Source organism: Leptosomus discolor, chromosome 2 (assembly GCF_034619465.1).
Source record: "Leptosomus discolor isolate bLepDis1 chromosome 2, bLepDis1.hap2, whole genome shotgun sequence".
Lineage (NCBI taxonomy): Eukaryota > Metazoa > Chordata > Aves > Leptosomiformes > Leptosomidae > Leptosomus > Leptosomus discolor.
This window is the reverse complement of record NC_141392.1, coordinates 40,365,254-40,387,823: the sequence shown is the minus strand read 5'-3', so window position 1 is coordinate 40,387,823 and position 22,570 is coordinate 40,365,254. Positions and strand designations below refer to the sequence as shown.

Genomic DNA, 22,570 nt, shown 5'->3' with positions numbered 1-22,570 from the left:
CAAGCTGGCATTGTGCTGTCTTTCACTCTTTATCCATGCTGGTTTTTGTCTTGCTTCACTTACTGCCCTTACGTCTTTCATCTGTGAACATTTTATGTTTGATATACCTGGTTTTTTTTTCTCTTGAGAAAAGATATAGCAGAAATTCCTGTTTTTTCTTTATATGCAGAGAAAGAGATGACTTGATAAATGCCCTTGTTTCACTGAGACGAAACGTGAAAGAGATGCAGCAAAGAGAATCTAATGCTTGTGAGCAAGTCAAACAAGCTGTGCAAATGGCAGAAGAGGCCAATTTAGAAAAAACAAAGGTAAAATCATCAAGAATTGATAGCTTTTCAATATTCAGATCTACTGCAAATGTTAATTAGTTTTCATGCTAATGAGAGAATATACACACCTAAGACCTTTATCAAATGTTGATAGGTTGTAGTAGATTTAAAAAGGTTGCACTGTGTATTTCTGAGCACTAACATGAACTCTATATGTGAGTTCTTAAATTCTCATCAAGGCTGTAGGGTGTGTTGCATTCTTAGGCCATCGTTTAAATTCTGACGTAGTTCCACAGATAGGTAATGGCAATTGAATGCTAGAATTTTCAAAGGCATTCATGACATGTAGAAGGATAATTCTCATATCGCGTTATTTAACTACTCTGGAAAGAATACTTAAAATGCCTATTCTTTTGCCTTAGATGAGTGCAGTGCAAGAACTGATTAGCTAACAGAACTCTTTGAAGATAAGTCCTGTCTGATGCTACCTACAGGGAGCTTTTGGTGCTATATAAATAGTAATGATAAAACCAGTTTTGATCTAATGCTTGTGTTAGCCCTATTTACTATATACGATCAACGATAATGACTTCGATTATTTCTTTGATATTTAGTGACATCTACTGTATTATTAGTGAATTACTATGGAATTGAGAGAGTTTTTGTTTCTTTTTCAAATCAAATGCTGCTGGTTTTAATAGTGGACAAGATCGATATAATTGTTCTATTAATCAAATTGGTATTATTCGTCTAGTGCTGTAAGAGAATGTGTTTGTGTGTAGGGTCTTTAACTATATACAGTAGGGAAAAAAATAATCAGAGTTGGATATCCTAGGTACTTGTTAGATTTAACTTCAGAGTACTACAGCTCCTTGTTTTTTACTGAACAAAGAGAAAGAATCCTTCTGAGCCCGCTGTTCACCTGTCATATCCTGTCCCTGAGAGGGTGGGTTCTACAATGTCATTCACTTACTGCTATTTGAAACTACACAAAATATTTTCCTCCTCTACATAATAAAGTGAAGTTATGTGTTCTTACTCTTTCTTCATTTGGTGTTGGAAATCTTTAATACTTAAAAAGAAAATCCTTATAAATTTTTATTCAGTGTAGCTCGTGTTAGAAATGTGGCCTAAGAATAAAACTTGGTAAGATTAGTTAGTAGAACCATTAATAAAATGGGTCTTTGTACTTATACTGTTTCTGCTACATAAAGAAAGCAGATCTGTAGGGTCTTTACTGGTCACTCTCTTCACTGCGGTGAGGAAATGTGAAATGCTGTCTGTTTGTATACAAGACTGAACAGTAATCTGTGTTTTCCATGCTCAAAAACTGTTGTAATATGAAGGAACAGAGGAAATCTTTTACTTGTGCTGCATTAATTTAGCATTTTTTACATGTACTCGTTATTTCTCTTGGTAAGTACAAACCATCCTTTATTTTCCCAGTCCTATTCTACTCTTAAGACGAAATGCTGTTTTACTTTGTAGTTATCATAGAATCCAATAGAACAGTCCACATAAAAAAAAAAAGTGAGGAGTTAACACATTGGGCTTCCAAATGCTACAACTGCAATTTCATCACCCTGTTGACAGAAAGTCTAACCTCAGGTCCTTATCGTTTAAAACCATCATTTTTTTTCTTTCGGTTGTCTATGTAGTTTGTGGCTTCTTGCCTATTACATAGAGCAATGATGAGATCTGGTATGGTTAAACTTCCATAGCTGAAGCTAATCCAGGAATGTATTTTCAATATACATGTTATAGAAGAATTGTTTGAACTCCTCATTATGTAATCAAAACAGTGAAGCTAACAAAATACAGGTTTCTTCTTGCAACTTGTTTCTTCTAGAGTTGCATTGTTATACATGTCTACCAAACTATAGCAGTCTTATGCAGACAATTGTTTGCTGATGATACATTCCTATGGAAAAGGCTCAAGGCAACAATAGAGGGATTCCCTCGCCAATATAGACTTGTGTTAGCAAAGAGACTTTGAGGAAGGTCCCGCAGAATTGACATAAACCTAATGGAGACTGTTAGAGCATTCTCTAAAAATTATGGTTTAATTTGCTTCGCTCATGAACAGCTCAACACCAAGGGAATAGCATATAGGGGACTGGCTTTGAGTAAAAGAAAAAACTAATTTGAAAATAAAGGGTAGTAAGCTAAGATTCCTAAAACGAGGTTAATTTAGCTTCCTTGAAATAGGATATACTGAATAACAGTGAAACGATGAAATGAAATCTAGTTTACTTATGGGCTAGCAAGCTGTCTTTAGGGTGCTTTGAATACTTTGATTTACTTTGAATGGAGTTGTGTATTTCCAATTTGAACTGACAGAACACTCAACTCTTATCCCTTTGGCAGGGATACATCAGGATAAATTGATGGATATTTTTTCCCTAGCTTTTTTGGAAGATAGTCTACTGTGCTTCTTGCATATGAAATTACATTTCTTCTGTTTTGATAGAAAACACGTTTATAACCTGTGTTTTAGCACGTCAAATTAAGCCAGACATGTATGAGTTTTCGGTAGAATTAATCTTTATTTGACAAACCTGAAACAAAGAAACAAACAAATTGTTTCTTTGTATCATTTCTTAACTTCTTCCAGGGTTCTTTTTAGCCTTCTGCACTCAGTAATACACTTCATGGGGAGAACAAATGGAAGTGCATGCATTATTTGTTTGGGTTTTTTCCCTTCAGCTACACGGTCAGGAAGTAACAACAGTGTTTGCACTGAGTCAGATATTGGAGGCCGATTCTCGTGACGTATGTTCAGGAATTTTAAATGCAAGGCAAATATTAATCTTAGTTTTAGAACGACAGCAACTTCTTTTGAAAATATGCTTTGAAAAATGCTTCCGTCTTTGCCATGACTCCTAAAAACAACTAGGTTTCTAAATTACAGTAGGGCATGTGTATACATACAAACATACACCATACACGTCTTTTCAATTTGTTAGTCCTATTCTAGGTGTTAGCACAGTAGAGTATGTATAAACATCATAAGTATGTAAAAGACCGAAAGGTGTGCTTTCTAATAGCAAATTGTTTTCTCTGAAGGCGTTAGATAAATACCATGTTTGTTTAAAATTTTAGGTTTCTTTCACTTAAAAATATTTTTTCCAGGCTCTAGTCCAGTGTGAGCAGCTGAAAAGTGAGATGGAACGGCAGAGGTATCGTCTTGAAAGGGAGTTAGCTGCCCAGCTAAATAAGAGGACTGATGAAAAAGAAGTGCTGCGAGAAGAAAAGAAGAAGGAAAGGGAGGACTTGGCAGCAATGGTATGAGTTGTTGGTTTGGTTTTTTTTTTCATTTGTGTATTACAACAAACATATCATCCTCTTTAAACTTTGTTTGCTCGTCTTTCATTTTGTTTCAGTTTTGGATTTGAAAGCTCAGCAAATCACTTCCACCATTGCTTTAAAGCAGTGGTAGGTAAGTGAGCCTTTGAGTCTGAATAACTGGGTTTTATGCTATGTCAGTAGATCCGTACTGTTGTAGATGTTATGCACTTTATTTTATTTTGCATAATATTTTCTAATGCACTTTGTTGAATTAGAAAAGGGTTAAGTAATATGTGATGCAAAGTTTGTACCTGTCTTCTCATAAAGATTATTATTTAAGTTGCCAAGCCAAGCATTCAGAAGTTAGCACATGTCAAATTTAGGATTCTTTGCTACTTTGAGCTTACATATACATATATATTAATGTTAACAATACTGTAATTGCATTCTAAAATGGTATCTTTCAGAGTGATTTTATCATATGCTTAATTTGCCCACCTGCAGAAATGTGTTGGAGTCTCTTTTCTCACTTCTACTGATGTTTATGAACTCTCTGAGACAGAATCTGTCTCATCATTTATACCGTGACCATTGCAACAGAGCCTTGATAGCCTTGGTTTAGGCTTCTAGATGCTAGTGTCATTTAAGTATAAAACATAAGGGGTTTCTCTCCAATGTAATCTACAGAGGAAACCTCATGCTAACAGCAGTAATCTTGTGAGACGTGACAGAGGAAACACTTCTGAGGTGACTGGAGAAATAAATGGGGAGTAGGGAGAGAAATGCTCCATGAATTAGTGGGTTTCATGCTTGTTTGACATGCAACCTCTTTAACCATTTTCTGGTAGAGATTTGGAAACAATACTTCTGATCGTAGGCTTTTTCCATATTTTGGGGCTCTTTTTAGAAATAAGCCATACAGTTTATAAAGTCTGGAGAGCACAGACTGAACAGGATACACTATTTAAGTGTTTAAAGAAGAGGAGGTTCTTTAGTAGCATTGTTGCTTGTGAAATGGCTGGAAAGCTGCTGATAGGAACAGAGAACCAAGGTGCTATGGTTGTATTTCTGGTATTATGAGATGGTGGAATAATGTTCTGAAGCTACTACAGGAAGTCAAAGGCTTTGACTACAGTTCCAGATATTAAATCAAGAATTAAGCACAGTGAAAGGGGCTAACTGATATTTAAGTGAGTGAAGTGTTGTAAGTGATCATCAGTAATCTGTTGCCAGGAAAACTGAAATAAAAACATTAACCTTACACTGGAGGCAGTGAGATACTATTAAGCAATTCTTTCTTGAGTCCTTGCTATGTTTTGGAAGTTATCCTTCTCATTCATTTAGTTGTTTAGTTACAAATTTGCTTTAGAGCTGAGTATGCACTAAAAAATACAGCCTATCAGTCAAGCATTTCATACCTTTTGTTAGTAGAATTACTCACTCCGTGTCATCACATTACTTTATTTCATCACCCACTGAGATGTGTGTTACTGGAACTGATTCCCACTTTGGGTAGTTGTCCTTTTTTAAAATCCCACATGCACGTTAAACAACATATAGTGACTCTGTAATGATGTCATGTTTGGTAATTAAAGATATAAGATGATTTTGTTGAAACCTGTGATCTGTATGCACGATTTACACCTACGTATGATTAACTACTTTTATGTTTCAGGATTATGAGATGATAGAAATGGTATATTGTGCATCAAGTCAACCTCCATATGAATATTTTATCGCTTACTTTATGAAGTGATTTGTTTGAAAGGGAGAACTTGCATGATACATAAATCAGGTGGATGTATAATGAGTGAAAAATAGTTACGAATATATAATCCTCTAGGTTTGGCTTTGAATTCCTGTAAGTTAACCTAGAACTGTCAGACACTATTATTTCCACTTCTATTAGTAAGCCTCAGGGCTAAATAGCTGAAGGATCCCCATCTCTATTTTATTGTTACATTTTTTTTACCATTCCGTAAAATTTGATCTGAATCACTTAAAAATTTCTAACATACTATTTCTACATGGTTTTTGTGCAACATCATGCTTTGATCTGTAGTGCTGAAATGTTTTCTGAACTTGAAAATTAATTTAAGATCTGTGGTTGCAATGACAGTTTTCTTTAGCTGGGGGAACATGATTTGGTTTAAATCAATCTACATAAGGATGGATAAGGTGTTGAATAGTAACTCTTAGAGCTACAACAGTAATGCAACCAGCTGCTTCTGACACTTTGTCCATACTAACAAGTCCTGGAGACTACTCTGATGAAAAGTTTCAAGTGAACTACTGTATGATAAATTAATTCATAATAATGAACCTATTGTTGAAATCATTTAGCCATATTCTGTTATGTTTTTCTGTATATTTTTGTTATATATTTTTATTGTATATATTTTGGTTTTATTGTATTTTTAATGCTATGTATTTTGGCTACATACAGTTACTTTCAAGGAGAAAGTCTCACAAGATTTAGATCTGTGATTGGTCAGATTGTGTCATTACAGTGTTCTTGGGCTTTTTTGCAGGTGATGGCCATGTCTGAGAATGTGGCCATGTTGGAGGCTCAGGTAGAGAGAATTACAAGGGAAAAGAACTCTTTAGTTAAACAGTTAGAAGAATCACAGCATCAGCTTGCATCTCATGAAATGGAGATGAATAAGGTAGGCATATTTATAAATTAATATTGAGCTTGGTTTTCCTTATTGTGACCTGAAAGATGAGAATTTTTTCTTTCTGCATTTTCCTCTGTTTTGGTAAAGAATGGGTGATAAATGTAAACTTCATCTGAATATCCCAGAGGCACAGTTTTACAAGTAAAAAGATAACTTTTGCAGTCTGCCAAGTCACCTTGTGATGTAAAAGCCAACCTTTCTACCTTGCAGACTGTGCAGATCACTATTTAAAATTGAAATTCAAGTTTTCAATAAAAATTACATTCGGTGTGAATGATACAACATAGTATTCAACCCTGTCCTGTAATTGATACCTCTGGGACATGCAGTGCTAAAATAAAGGGAGTTGTATCCAATCACTGTTTTTTTTTCTAAGAACTTTCTTGTAGAATTTGCATGTGGTGTACTGCTTTATTCATTAATATTGACAGTGTGTATTTTACAAAGAGATCTTTATTCAGGTTAAGAATTATAGCTTAACATCTATCTATGAATGTGTATCATTTCTGGGTGCCCTATTTTGCATGTCTCTCAATCTATTAGAGCCTTAATGTGGGTCATAACATGAGAAAGGAAAAAAAATTGCCATCAAAAATTTATGCTGGGAGATGACACATTGTTAAAGTGATTATTTTTATTAGCTTAGTTTCATCATTCAGTTGTTATAAAAATAACTGATTATGTGAAGATGAGGGGATGCTAAATTTCAGCAGAACAGACAATCTGAGAATTCAGATTTATTACAGCCTCTTGAACTGCCTATGTACTTTACCAATAATCCTAGGGCCAGTCCTACCTCCTGTCATTAATTGCGACTTTTTGGGGAGCAATTAGTTCTTTAGGCCTCTAGGGACTCCTAGGGAGGTTTTCAACAGTTCCTGTCTTCCTTTGCTGCCCCTGCTGGTAGAAATAGGTGAAAGTATTGCAGAAAATTTACAGCGAAAAGTCATCCAAACTTATTAGAAAATATAATTCAATTTCAGCTAGAAGACAAATGAGAGAGCATTTTAAGAATGTCAAAATGGTTTGATTTACCATTTCTGAATCACACTTTTGGTTTTTCAGACTGGATTCGCAGATGACTAGCATGACTTACAGGGACGGGGAGTAGGGGAAAGTAGTAGATATAAATATCCATTGGTCTGGAAAGAACAATTTTATAGCCTAGCAATCTGAAGCAATCTCTCAGGAGAGTGACACTGTTGCCCATCCCTGCTTCAGGTAGTGTTAATCAATACAAAATTGAATAGGTGGCCACCTTGCAGTAGCCTATGCTGTGTTTTTATTGCATTGTCCTGAGAGATTAGAAGACTGTATTTGTGTCACAGTTTTGAACTGAGAAGTCTCAAACAGCCCAGAGGAATGTCCTGACCATTGAGCTGTCGAGACTATGTGCATCACTGTGACCTTTTTCATTGGCCATGTAAGTGACATCTATGTCTGCTTGTGAATCTGACTCCTTGTTTCCAAACTCAGTTTGCCATTATTAAAAACAGCAACGAGCAACATTTTTTCCTTTTGAGTTTTATCTGAAGTATTTTTTTCTGCATGCACCAGAGGTCAGGGGAAAAAGGTTTGGAGTGAGAATCTTTTTCCTTCATTCTGAACTACAAGGAGACTGAAAAATCCATTATTAGGACAGCACCATCTGCTGATTCTTCTGTGTTATTCACTTTCTATGATGCATGGGGGAGCTGAAGGCGAGGATGGCTGTGTTCTTTTTAATTTGCTTGGAGGAAGTGACATATCATACTTTGTTACATCCTTCATATAAATGAAGGAGGAGGTAGAAAGGCAGGGCTGGCAATCTATGCAGTTGCATCTTAGGATTTTTTTAGTTGCATATGATATTTCCGTATTTAAAAAAATAATAATGCTTTAGAACCTTGCCAACCAGAGCATTTGCTACCTGTCATTATTTGCAACAGGGCTGAATTCACAAGCTGTCCTTCGAATTTATAAGTGATGCTGCTTCTTAAAGTTCTAACAGTTGATTTTGTTTTTTTCTGAGGTGATTTGATTGCAGTATGCGTGTTTACTTTTACCCAAACTTTTTTTTAAGAAGGAAAAAAAAAAGAAAAGGTAGTGAAAGTGAGAAGAGGTTTGAGACTGAAAAATAGAAAATAATTTGAGTTGTAGAACATGTGTGAGGAGATTGTTGAGAAGCACAGGGGGTTGTACCAGCAAATTAAAAGTGTGCACATTTAGGAAGCAAATCTGTGAAAGAGTATAATGGGGGCCGGGAAGTAGAGTGAGTTGGAAAGAAAGCTCTCTAAGAGTAGCTGCAAGTAAACACATTTCTGTGCTCATTAGGCAATGTGCATGTATTCATGTTTGGTTAATTAAGGTGAAGTGAACAGGCATAGACCAGAGGTGACTGCACAGGATTAGGACAAAAAGGGGACAGCTTGTCCACCATCTTTCTCCATTCCTAACAGATAAGATCAAATAGAATCCTTTCAAAATTTTATATTATGAAATGGGAGAATGACATCCCTTTGCAGCAGTAGTGAAAGTTATGTGGGAGAGGACTGGTATGCATTGGTTTGTTTTTTTTTCTCTGTCTTTCCTCTAACCCCTCCTCCAACCCTCTGAAGCTGAGCTGCCTTCAGGTGGAAGGGGATGAGAAGGCAACATAACGAACATCCCAACAGCAGAGAATAGTTGTTGCCTTTGTGGAAATGATAGTAGATTTCTTTAAATGTTGCTTCGATCCCTTTCTTCTGGCCCATGCATATGTTTGAATTAGGCATTGTTTTTAAAGAATTTATCTTCAGTTTGTATTATATACGATACTTTCAGTAAGTGTATAATTCTCTGATCTAACTTTGATTGTATTAACATCTAAACATTTTCTTCCTTAACAGTGGAAAATTGGCAAGAAAAGAAACTATGCCCTTATATAGGAGTGTGATAGATCCTTTACTTCTAGGTTTTGAAAGTGTTGACATAGACTTTCTTGGGATTTTAGAGAGAATGGGAGAATATAAAACCAGCAACTCTAGTTTAACTGTATTTAGTAGCACATATATTTACAACATAAATATTTATACTTAGCAAAATCTTGATCCAAATATAATTGAATCTAGAAGGCACTGCATATTTCAAAGTTAATGACTATATAGAGAATTCAGATCCACCTTTTTATATAAAAACATTTACCATATGTAGTCTTAAAATATCTGTAAATTAAAATATGTTGCATTAAAATGACCTCTAGAGGGCACCAAAAGATCTAATTGCAAACCCAAGGCTATGGGTTCTTCAGGCTACAGCTCATGTTGTCTGTATAATCTAACAGGTGTGTGGAGAAATGCGCTATCAGTTGAATCAAACCAAAATGAAGAAGGATGAGGCAGAAAAGGAGCTCAGAGAGTACAGAACAAAAACTATAAGGGAGCTTGAAATTAAGGACCAGGTAAGAGATAATACTGCCGTAACTTTGCAGTTATTAGAAGCCTAAGTAGGGTTATTTCGGAAGCTGAAATGATTAGTTTTTCTAATAGTGGTCATTTATTACTGTTAAGTGGTTTCTAAATTAATGGCAACAGGCCAGCTATTACTGTTAAATAAATACCTCTTGGTTATCTTATTCTTGTTTTCAGCCCTAGTATGTTCAGTTTTACATAATACTCATCCCATGCTTTCATATAGAATTACTCTATCAGATGTATTCATACAATGTACTTAAATTGTGTGTTGTATACATATATTTATACACTTTTCCTCACAAATAAATCCACACGTAATTACGTATACATGAAGCCTGACAAAACATTAAAGACTCTTAACTGTAACCTAACGATACCAAAAATGAAAATAATTTCTCTTCCAGTTTCTTTAAAGAGTGAAGGTTAATGAATGCTGGGATTCATAGAAAAGTTTTTAAAAAAACCCAAACCAAAACAAAAATAACCTTCTAAAAAAAAAAAAAAAATTAAAAATTCCACTAGGCATTAATTGTTGATTATAAAACTGTGTTTTATAATAGTACAAAAACAGTACGTGCCTTACAGGTGGTCTGTGAGAAAACATCCCATGCAGTAAGAAAGATTAGGGTAACCTGCGACATACTTGGCAAACAGCTCGAACAGGTGTAATCTGCATCTTTTGAAGTACCCTTTTTGTTGAGGTTCTATCTGGTTTTCTCTAGGTATTCAAACTACTAGTTATTCCTTCGTAAGTTGTGATTTGCACATGAGAGTGGATGTCTTCTGAATACACAGATGTATAAGATGTGCCTGAGGATAATTTTTTGTATGCATTTTGTTCTTAAAGCAGGCTATCCAACACATTTTAAATCATTGTTTTTCTTGTAAATAAGTGAACAAATTGGTCCCTGTGTAAGAATATAAGTAAGAAAAATGCAGTATTTTTAAAATTACTTTTTTATTTACCAATTCCCCAAAATCTTCATGTAGAACAGTAAGTTTATTTACTTAATAAATATGAGCTTAGGCTGGAAGCAATATTAATTCAAATTATAATCAAAAGGTGTGTAAAATCTGAAGGAGAAGCTTATTAGAGAAAATAAGTCTTCAATAGGTATATAAAAAAAAAATCATACAGCACAGAAAAACAGGGGCCTTAAGCATTTTTTTTGTCTTCAGGGTTGGCTTTTTTTTTTCTTTTCTCCTGCATCCTTTAGGCCTAAGGACACTTTGAAAAACAAAAACAGGCTTGTCGTCTGTGTCTTGACAGATATCACAGATAAGAGAGTTGGCATAATCTTGGCATACAAATAAAACAGTATGTGTTTAATAAGATATTTGAAGAAGTATCTTGGATTTTAAATCCTATTCTCCAGCTTGCTTCAGGATTGCCTTCTGAAAAAATTGCAAAATTTAACAAAGTATTTTAACCTCATGTATCGACATAGTGGTATTTTATTCAGTGTGGGAATGAATACACCAAAATGAGGTGATTTGTAATTTGATATAATTGAAGTGGATGGAGAGGGAAGTTCCTATCAGCAAAGATTATTAAAGTAATTCAGTAATTATGTAAAGTAATTATATTGTTCAAATATGATTATTGGTTCCTCAAAAGGAAACAAACTATTTTGAAATTCCCAGGCTCGGTGTCTAGCAGCTGTTTTATAGCTATGGCTCTAGTAACCAAGAAAGTTCTGTAGACGTCCTAATATTATTTAACATATTAAAAGGCAAACAAAAAGAATGTGTGTGCATTTTGGGGTTTTGTTTTTTGTTTTTGTTTTTTTTTCTTTGGTTGGGTTTTTAAATCAAATTTTAACAAATGTTAAAAAGTCATTGCAAATTATTTCAATTAAATGAAATAAAAACAGTTCAAGCACATCTAGCTTTGTATTTGAAGAAAAGGCTAAGATGTTTCATCTTATATGACACTGAATAGCAAACAGTAATTGTTCTTTGGTCTCTCAGCCATGACCTGACCTTCTGGCTAAGAGACAGAGTTGATACCTTCCTTGGCCACCATCTGTTCGTAATAAATACATATTTATTTTTTTAAAGGAGAGGGACAATAATGTATGAGTATTTTCATGATGTTCTATATTAGAAAGAGTATTTTTCTGTTTTAAAAGCAAAGAGTTCTGTTTCAGATTGTCTTTTGATATGTTGAAAGTTAGTTTACTGTTTCTTGAGGTATGATTGTATTTTTAGCTGTGCTATGGATAAATTTTAGTTTTGAAGATGCATTTTAGTTTTTATGTAGTGACTTTTAAAAAGGGATTAAAGTTATTCAGGTGTGTCAGAATAGGCAGAAATCCCCATATGTACAGTTTAGGATCTATCAGAGACATATATATGTCAGTAAAAACAGATATGTATTTATCATACACCAATATTTATAAAGTTCTTCAAAACTGAATTTGTGTTACTTAGGAAGAAAAGAGGTATATATTTTTGGTCTTATTCTCTTTTATTCCAGTATCTTTTCCTATCTTTACTACTCAGGACTGATAACAATGGCACCTTGGTATACCTGTTGTTAAAATTTGACAATATTTCTTAAAATAAAAACAAAGAAGCATTGAGCAATGTTACCATTTAAATTGTATAAGTGTTTTGTAATATTATCCATCATGATCCTAATTAACATTAGGATTATGGAGAGCAGGGGGGAGACATATATACCACACAGTTTCTTTACACAAAAACTGCATCTGTTCATCTGGCCCAGTATGTTGTAAAGTAGCATAACCTACTGCCCTCTCTTTTTCTCTCTCAGCCCTCCCATTGTGGATGTAGCTGTGCTGAAATAACAGTGCCTTTCTTAATACTTTTCTTTCATAGGAACAAGCTTTATAAGTTGTACGAGTATAATGCCTTCATGGTAGTAAACTGTGTCCACACTAGGGGTTGTACTAGCACAGCTATATCAGAGAAAAGTCACGCCCTAACCTAAATAGCTGTTATCAGAACAAAAATTGTGTGGCATATTTGACACAGCAGGACTTCACTTTTATAATACTTTTTCTGTGAATTTGGAAGCACCGCGTTGCATAATTTGTGCATTTCTAATAGAAATCATACTTCTATGGAGTTGTTTCTTCAGATTAGCATCACTTGCTCTTTTCTGCTCTGCATTATAAAAAGAAAAATGAAGTACACTGTTAATCGTTTGCTTGCTGTTTGTCTGTAAATAATTTTTATTTGGCTTAAAAAACCTTGCAAGATTCATCATGTAGAAGTGAAAACAGTTTTGTAGTATTGGTTTATGCAATCCTAGCCAATTTGGGCGTCATCCTTATTAGATAGTTTTTATTGATAGCATTGCACCACTGGGAGTTGTGGTCTCCGTGTAATAAAGCAATAGGACACGTTAAATCCAACTTCAGAAACTAACTGAAGCTTTTAAATTTTATTTTACTGTGTTTTGAGGGATCAGATAAATACTTTGTGTAGAAATAAACCTAGCTGCTAATCTTAACCTGTGAAAAAACACTCTTTTAATACTGTCTTTAAAATTGGACAAATGTAGCTTGAAGTAGGGGATTACAGATTTCTGTTGCCTATCTTGTAGGTGACAGATTTAAAAACTCCAGAAATACTATACCAAAATCTACTGATTTTTAAGAGTTGCCTGTATGGAAGTTCATGAGCCCAAATAAGAAGTTGGAGAATCACTGATGTGCACAACATATACAAATGGAAAGAGCTACACATCAAAGCATTTTTGTTTAGTATGACAGAACCTAAATGATGTCTCTGTACACCATAGACTGACAATTTTGTAGACAAATAAAAATCTGGCAAAATTGCAGTCCAAAAGCATTTTGCCAAAAGGTATTTTGGGAATGTTTATCTCATTTGTCATAAATCCGTGATTTATAGTAACCTAATTTAGGCATTATAAGTGGAGAGATTACTGACTCTGTCTTCATCAGAAATAATGCAGGCCAAGAAATTGGGTATATATCCCAGAAATGCTGCAGCATGTCCAATGCCAGACCAATACAAACTTCTGAAGACACTGGTTCACTGAAATGTCTTTTTATGAATAGGTATCAGGTCTCCATGAGTCAGGCTTTAAAATACTAGCTTTTTCACAAGCTGCAGCGTTCAGGATGTCATGAGATGTTTTGAAACTTGCAAGTTTTAATCACCGTGGTGAAATGGGTTAGCATTGTGTGTTATGTGTATTCTCGCAACTGTCCTATACTCAGATTTTGTGACCTCGTTAGGTACAAAGTTGTTCTGGAAGTTCTGTTTTGAAAAGAAATTCTGTTACATCAGTAAACATACTTGAATACTGTTTGTCAAGGGGGAAAACGCCAAAACTTAGCAGAGAGCTTGAAGCTGTTAGCATCAACTTTTCTTACCTGGCCTGACCTTGAGTTTAATGGCCTTGAAAACAGCAAAAGAAATTTGCTTTTGGACAAGAAAGCATTAAAAAAATGTGATAACCTTTGCTGTGACTGAATTTTTTTTTTTTTTTTTTGGTATAATTTTCAGTTTGGGGCATCCAATGCACTAATTTGAAAATGGGTAAATAAGAAGGGAGTAAAATGATAGTACTTTATGCCTTGCTTTGATAGGAATTTTCTGACCTGTTCAGGGGGAATATAATTCTTTTTTATAACTGAACTTACTAGCTCTTCTCAAGATTTTATAGGAAAAAACTTTTATCTAAACCCGTGCAATATATAACAAAATAAATATTTAATTACAATGGCTGCTGCTGCTCTGCTATGGCATTGCTTTCGTCTGTCAGCCATCCATTCCTCAAGGATCAGTGGTATAAGCAGCCTTCACTAAATTCTTTGTCATGTTTCCATAGGAGAAATCCCTGGGACTGAGAGTCCCAGTAGTAGAATTTTCAGTACTGACTGGTCTGCTTTTTCTGTACTGAGCTGCTTCCCCTAAGCAGCTAGCCTGCTAAGAGGCATGACCCAGTTGGTAGTCAGGATTTTATTATTCATAGGTGTAGTTGGCCCATATAACCTTAATCCGTGTTCTATCATCCAGTGTGATGTCACCCTGTTACTATATGGAAAGCAAAAATCATTTATGTGCATTAAACATTATTCAAAGTAGGAAAACAGTTGCATAGCTCTTGGTATAGTATGGATATGCATTATAGTTAAAGAAATGCTTGTTTTCTGTTGTTTTTCTCTTCTTTGACTAGAAAAGTGGTTGCTTTATCAATAGTCATTGTGCCAGTGATCAGAAGAAAAAGAGTCTAAAAGTCCCTGAACTATTACTTGTTGGTTGTTACTGCATATTTTCTTACCAGCTGTTCCTTAATGCTGTCCAGGAAAAAAAGAGCCAGTCCTACTTCAGTAATCTCAAGTATGTGTTTGAAAGGATAAAAGGAGTAAGTTTTATTCTTTCCTGGTTTTCAGTAATGAAGTAGGAGTAATCATCTTCCTTTTTTCTATTTGTATCCCTCCTTTTCTGAAATTCCTCTATCAGCAAGCAAACCATCTATTTTGCACCACCACATTCTCCCCGCTGTCTGCCCCTCCTCAAGTGCAATCCATTCAAAAAAAGAAAAAAAAAAAAAAATTAAATCTTGTTCCACTGTGGAACAAAATCACTTTCTTGTGGTGGCTGGTGGCTGCTGACCTAACCTCTAGTACAACAAAGTTGTTTGTTAAAATGTGACTGTAGTAATCTTTATGGGTTTGGAAGATTTTTCCTGGAAGAGTACTGCAGTCCAAATATTTTGGTAAATTGAAAGCAAGTATTTTCAGGGAAATAATGAGGTAAATACTTCTATAACATGTTTCAGCCATTCAGTCTTGTCCGTTTCCCGGGGTATTTATCCACAGTATCCAGGGGCCATGTTGCTTTTTGAGAGTTTGCACAAGGACAGGCACCTAAGATTATTGCTTAATTAAAAAATGGGGGGGATGTGTGTATTCATAAATACATGCTTAGCAACAGGAATTTTTTCTTGCCCTAGCATTTACAGGTGGAGGGTTTGCTTCGATGGGATTTAAAGGTGTGTTCGTTTAAGAGCATCCCCCCTCCGTGCTATTCCCAGGAAGTTCTTCCAGCACCCCTGGAACACCTCCTAGAAAACTGCATCAACCTGTCTCTCTTAATTCTCTGTCTTTTTGGAAGCAGAGGGTTTGTGGCTGCTGACCTCTGCTTAGGTACTGGCTCTCGAGGCTCTGCCTTTTAGTGGAGCACATGTGGTGCTGCAGTACTGCCAGGTGTCGTAACATTTCTTTGCAGTACAAGTGACACTGTTTGCAAAACTACTTCTCTTTGAAGAACTCAGGAGTCCCACCAGATCAGTCTAGAATAATAGCCATCCAACAAATTACAGCCTGCATGGCTTATCTAGGTTATGTCTTTCCTTGTCCTTCTGGTCTTTGGAGGTCAGTTGGTTTGTGAGCCAGCCATAGAGAAAACCTTTCAAAGGAACCATGTGTATTTATTGGGGTTACTTCTCTTCTTGTGTTTCTGCTCACATTAGTTGCCTTTCATGTCATGAAAGGTTTTGATATTTCTGTTTTGGGCTAAAAGATTTGTAGAATTTGCAGTTGTCTTATGTTTTCTGTGAATTGACTTTCAAAGAGGTGGGCTTGTGGACTCTTTTAAACCTTGTGTACGCTGTATTTCCTACTGTTTATTTGTATATTCTCACAGCTTTATAATAAATCTACTTCAAGAAAGGTTGTTTCCCCTTTAAAACCAGATTTAATTTTCATAACTGCTTTGTATCCTAATTATGATTTGAATAGGAAGCAGCCGTAATTCATATAGGGTGCAAAAGGGTGAGAAGCGTTATTGGGATGTGGCAGGGGTTAACCTCGTGACGGCCCTAACTATCTTTACAAAGTTGGATAGTTCTTCAGATGCAATATGCTATGTCAGATGGCCATGCCTGGGAGGTCTGAGGTTTAGAGACCACTCCAAACCTCGAGTTGCTTGATTGATATCAGGATTAGGATAGAAATGACTGCAAGTGACCCCTGCTGCACATGGACTGATAGTCATCTTTCCTCCCAAGTAATAAACCTCAAAAGCTTGCGACAAAAACAGTCTTGTTTTGTTGAGGTTTTAAAATTAAAATATAATAAATAATAAAAACCAATTAGTGTGATAGTAGGCTATCATTATTCTGTCCCTGATTAATTAGTATATTAATAAGTAAAGAAGGCACCATGGATTGAGATCAGTGTTAAACAGTGCAAAAATTTCCTGTCATTGTTATATGTAATATCTAAGTATGTGTGAATGGCCGTCATGGTGGCACCTCTTAGAAAGGCCTTAATTACAGCCTCAGTCCTGTACACTGTTGCTGATCTCATTGCTTTGAAGGGGTACTTCAGTAAATGAAACTAGGCATGTGAGCATCAGGGCCTGTAAAATTTTACTGTGTATTAATTGGAGTGTATGTGTTTCTATGGATGTTGATTGCCTTTTGGGGATGTACCTGCAAATACCAACCGTCATAGTAATTATTTAACTTTTTATTACTTTATTTTTCCATTTTTGGTTCTATTTTATGCCCCTTTAATCTTTTAGTAATGGTAGAGAATTAAGTATGAAACAAAAAGAAGCTACTGTAAGCTCACAAAAATATTTTCCCCTCCAGAATTATTTTACTGCAGAATTTGTGCAATGGTATAGTCAGTGCAGAATTTATTTTTCAGGTTTTATTGTGTATTTTCTTACCTGATGTGTGAGCGTACTGGTACAACAGTGAATGTCATAGATCACTTATGAATTCATTTGGTTTTAGTATATTTTTGATTTTGTTAAGTGTCTTCTGAAGTTGTTTTTGCATTTATTTCAGAGCACAAGTTCTTTTGTCACTGCTTAATCATTCTCATTTGTTTAAAAAAAAAAAGTGTGTCTTTTCAGTCAGTTTGCTATTTAAAATTCTATGAAAAACATCTGCTAGTTTGGAATTTAAAGTTGCATTTTTTTGCATACAGTAGAATCAGCATCAGTATGAAAAGAATTAAACAATTAATCTTTAATTTGGCTTGTTTTGAATGAAATTATTATTTAATTTTATCATATTTTTAATTAGATAGAGATATCTAGTTTATTAAAAAGCACATTTTTACAACATACATAAGTGTTATGTGAAGATAATTTCAGATAATTTATGACGAGGATGTTTGAAGATTGATCTGGTGTTGGAGAAATCATCTTTTATGTTTTCCACTGAGTTGCATTTCTGTCACTGAATGAGCATCTCCAGTGTGTTCACCTAAAAATTAATTGTGAAAATCAGAAGATAATTTGTAAGCTCATCATAAACTAATGAATGAGAAGTGAAACACATATTTTAAGTCTTTCAAGAAAAAAATATCGAAGGATGCCATATGCTTAAAAGTGGAAAAGTTAAGATATAAAAGGTGGCTGGTGGTAATACTGAAAAAAAAAAGAATAATTGGTATAGAATAAAATTGTACTGCAGTGATATTTCACCAGTGCTTTAATTTTTGATTAGTAAAACTTCTTTCTTGTAACTGACTTGGATATGTATGCAGAATGGTGTTAATGTGTTTCAACTTACTAATAACAATGTTTCTCTTACTGAGGTAAGAGGAGGCTGTCACCTTTCAATGGTCAAGTTTCTGTTGATATTCCTGGGAGTTTAGGCAACTGCAGTGCAAGACAGATTAAATAGTACTTTAAAAATCATGTGCAGAAGTAATAAGAATATTAAAGTTGAGGAGTTAAGCACCAGAAGTTGCCTGTTCCAACCTTAATGTAGTCTTGTTGTACATATACATTATGATAATTCTGTTCCTTGTTATACTGAAAATCTGTTTCAGATTTTCTTAAATGCAAGATTGTCATCTGTCTTTTTGCAGTTCTGTGCTCCATCTCTTGTCTCTCACATACATTGAAAAGTTAAGTACCTTGAAGAAATACTCTCTGATCATGTTGTAAAAAGCTGTATCACAAGTGATAGGCACTGAGGGATCAAATTAACGCTGCATGAGAAGCAGAGTTGTCAGCAAAATACTTTAGTTAGTGGTTTGTTTCTGTTTCTCTCTGTACAATTACGCTGGGGCCCAGCTAGCACCTACAGAACTTCTTGCAGCTTCCCAGTAGAAGAAATGGGAACTAAAAGTAATGTGAAAACTAGTTTGAGTCTGAGTAGTTTTGTAAAGGCACTAAGGTTCCCTGCAGGGACAGTGAAGAAGATTCATTGGTTCTGTAATTTCTCTGTATTTTAAATTCTGATTATATTGTGGTGACCTAGTGATGGACTGGACTTGACGTATTTCAGGATAGGGTATATTTGTGAGACCCTTGTTGGTTGCAGGAGAGAGAAGAGGGCTGGCTTCTATTGTACCAACAAGTCTCAAGTTCTGAGGCTTCATATATTTCAAACTGTTATCAGAGTTTTTAAACCAAAGTGACATGTATAGTTCAGAGTATGGGCTGTCTGTTTTCAGTGTGAGGATACACGGCTCCTACCAAAATACTTTTAATGAATGTTTTCTGGTGTTTCAAAAATGAATGTAATTGATGTCCCTAAATATACCTGTGTTAGATGCTTATCGTTTCTAAGATGCTGTTAACCTGTTCTCTTGGGTGGCATTTTTCTGCCAGCCCTTTCTCATGAGATTCTCTGCTATTTCTGCCATGGTCACTGCCAGAATTCTTGTATAGAATTCCTACTCTTCATATAGCTCACACTGAGTACGTCTAAATATTTGTATTTTAAGATATATTTATATATCTCTATATACACCTACACACGTGCACAAACACATATGCACATGTGTGTGTGTAAAGCAGCTGATCCTGAATGTTGGAATTACTGGTGGAAGTAGCAGAAGTAAAACTGTTCTTCAAAACTGATGTTTGCTTTCTTGATACTTTTTATAGAAATCATAAGACTCCTGTGACTCTTTAGAGATTCTGTCATGGAGTCATTGTCTGAGAATTTCCCTCTGCACTTTCATGACAACTGAAATCTATGAATGTATTCTTGAGTTCAACCCTGCAGGTTCAACATCTGGCTGGTGGAAGCAGAACATTTTCACCAGAGGTTCTTGCACTTGGAATTTGCTTCCTTCTGTGGGTCTGTGTCAAAACTTGACTGAGCCTGTTTAACTTGAGGTGATGGTGTAAAGCCCATCTGTTCCTTGAAACTTCTCCCTGAAGGAGTGATCTAGAATGTATTTATGTTCTCAGCTGTGCTTTTTCAATTACTTAGTTGATGCTCTTTGACTAACTTGTGGTTTGGGTTTTTTTTAAAGGTATGCTGAATGGATGTATTCTTAAAGCAAATTTTAAGAATGTTGCAGAACTTCCCTATCTTTAACTTGTAAAGGCAGTGAAGAATTTGTGTCCCTGTTTACTGTCATTGGAGAACCAACATTAATGAATTGCTGCTGTTAGGAATAGAATGTAGAGAACACACTGAGTTGTCTGTTGTTCTATTTAAAATATACAAGAGTCTCTGGAAATAAGTGAAAATGCAAAGCATATGTAACTGAATACCTTTGCACACCTGGTTTTGAAATATTCTGATCGGGTAATAGGGTGTTACATTCTTCAGAGGGAGAGAGTACTAACAATTTTGCAGATATCTTCACTATCTTTGATTTGAACTTGGAACTACTGATTTTAATTTGATAGATGGTCTATGTGATAAAGCAAGGTGACATTCAAATTTTAATCAAAATTTCCTTCACAAACCTTTGTTGAGTGCTCTTGGAGGGAAAAAAGTGTAAAGTTAAGTAATTAGCAAAATTAAAAATTAACAAAAAAAAGAACATTATGAAACTTTTTTCTGGATGAAGAGATTGTATTTGTCTGCGACATCATGACTTACTGTAAGTGGTTCAGGTTAACATTTTCATGGGAGAAAGACATTATTACAAAGGTGCTTCACGTGCAAATATTTGGACTGAATTACATTTGTTCTTGTAGGATGTTTGAATGAATAATTTCATTAACTAAAGAAGCTATTGAGGCTTGTCTGTCTCCATAAGGAAGCTATCACAAAATAAGTTATGGTATGAATTTAAAGTATAATAGCTATTCAGCACTAACTCTATATGAACGATTTTATTCTGTGTTACAAATGACCTTTCACAGTTTAGTTGACTGAAAAAGATGCAAGTTCCCTCCACCCCAACGATGAATAAACATTTATGTAGGGAGTTAGTGCAGAGTAGTTACTACATGACAAAATTATGTTGTTAGCTCATTCTGTACTGCACTGGCCTCCTTAAAAGCATTCTTAGGACAAAGTATAGTATTACATTACAAATGTCTTCCTGCAGGTACTTGTATGTTGTGTATGGACTTAGAGCAAAATATATTCCTTTCTGAGAATATTTGTGGAAAATGTTTAAACTGTTGATAGTGTGATTCAGTTAGAGATTGTAAGTCCGGTATGCGTCATTGGAATCAAAGATGCTGGTCATGCAAATTTAACAGACTCATCGACTAAGTTGGATTTACTTACTGTGTTTAGTTGACGTATAAGGACTAGTGTCGTTAAGAAAATGACAGGATTAACAGCAGCTGGTATGTTTAGGATTCGGTTGTGATAAATAAATTTCAATAACAGTAAAATCACAAAATTACCTTTATTCTCTTGCATAATATTATGTGAATATGACAAAGCTAAATTCCCACATGTCGTTGCTTGTGTAATAGATAAGCAAAATACATGACCACAAGAGCTATCCTAAATCCAGCAGCTTCTGAAGATGGCTGCTGTTCTGCTGCCTTCTGGCTTTCTAACACTGTGAATTCGGCACACAAATATGGAAGCCTTCACATGAGAAAGTCAGAAAATGATTGAATGTGTGTATCTCAAGCTGCATGAAGACAATAACACTGATTGTGTATTCATGTTTTTAAGTAAGATAGCATTTTGGCTTTCCTACGAATATAATTTCAAATACTTTAATTTGCTTGTTTTGCGGTTTTTGTCAACAAACTACTTTTGTTCTAAAGCAAAGGCATGCGTTATTTTTCAGGAGCTTTGGTCACATTAAGATTTATTGTCTTAAAATATTATATTTCTATGCATTTCTTAAATATACTTTTTCTTGGTTCTACAATTTTCTAAGAAAATAGAAAAACTGGGATTAGTGCTGAATGGAAACAAACAGCGTTTGGAACAAGCCCAGCAGGATGTGACAGGAGCCAGAGAGGAGTGCCTAAAACTGACAGAACTGCTGAGTAAATCTGAGCACCAACTGCACCTCACCAGGTACCCCTTATCCTATTACATGCTGTAGTACCAATTTCATTCTGCTAATTTTTTGCCACAGGCTTCCCCACAGTTGTTATAGATCGCATTGTCATTGACTGCATGGGCAGCCCTCAGTCATGTTAGAAGTGGAGATTTAAATGAGAGCGTTACGAACTCTAATTTATGACAGTGATTTACTAGTGTGAAGAAAAGGCAATGCAGCTCTGGTGATGAGGTGGCACGCTTTTGGGCAGGAAGAGCAGGGGAAAATGCAGCTACATTCTTTTCGTTGTTGCTGTGTTTGGTAGGACGAAGATACTTCAAATGTCATTTGAGACTGTCGTGTACAGCAGCACCTTTAAGCATAGGAGGTCTCAGGTGAATAACTGGAAGTTCCTGCAGCAGAATGACCAGGAATGTATAAATGAACATAACTGTCTTAGGCTTCTCTCAGTGGAGATGTGGTACCATGCAAACACTGTGTGACTAGAGACTTTGTCTGAGCTTATTCTGTCCTTGGATATAGCTCCCAATGCCATTTACTGTACTATTTGTTACACATTTCTGGAAAACACCAGAAGGTTATCATGCCAATTATTCATTGCAGCTTGAGTTAGTGTAACTGCAGGGATTTTTTTCTTTTGCCACAGAAAATGCTATTGTCTGACTGTTTGCAGGGTTTGCGTTGTGTGTGTGGTTTTTATTTTGTTC

The 22,570-nt window shown here is 35.3% G+C and overlaps 1 protein-coding gene across 2 annotated transcripts in view; it reads left to right on the top strand.

The window, feature by feature from the left end:
- SDCCAG8 (SHH signaling and ciliogenesis regulator SDCCAG8) overlaps positions 1 to 22,570 on the top strand; it is a 116,378-nt gene that overhangs the window by 23,288 nt on the left and 70,520 nt on the right. For both annotated transcript variants that reach the window (XM_086460943.1, XM_086460942.1), the window contains exons 9-13: positions 170 to 308; positions 3,402 to 3,554; positions 6,089 to 6,223; positions 9,537 to 9,653; positions 21,735 to 21,877. In XM_086460943.1, the coding sequence (XP_086317069.1) occupies positions 170 to 308; positions 3,402 to 3,554; positions 6,089 to 6,223; positions 9,537 to 9,653; positions 21,735 to 21,877 (687 nt within the window). The remainder of the gene's footprint in view (positions 1 to 169; positions 309 to 3,401; positions 3,555 to 6,088; positions 6,224 to 9,536; positions 9,654 to 21,734; positions 21,878 to 22,570) is intronic.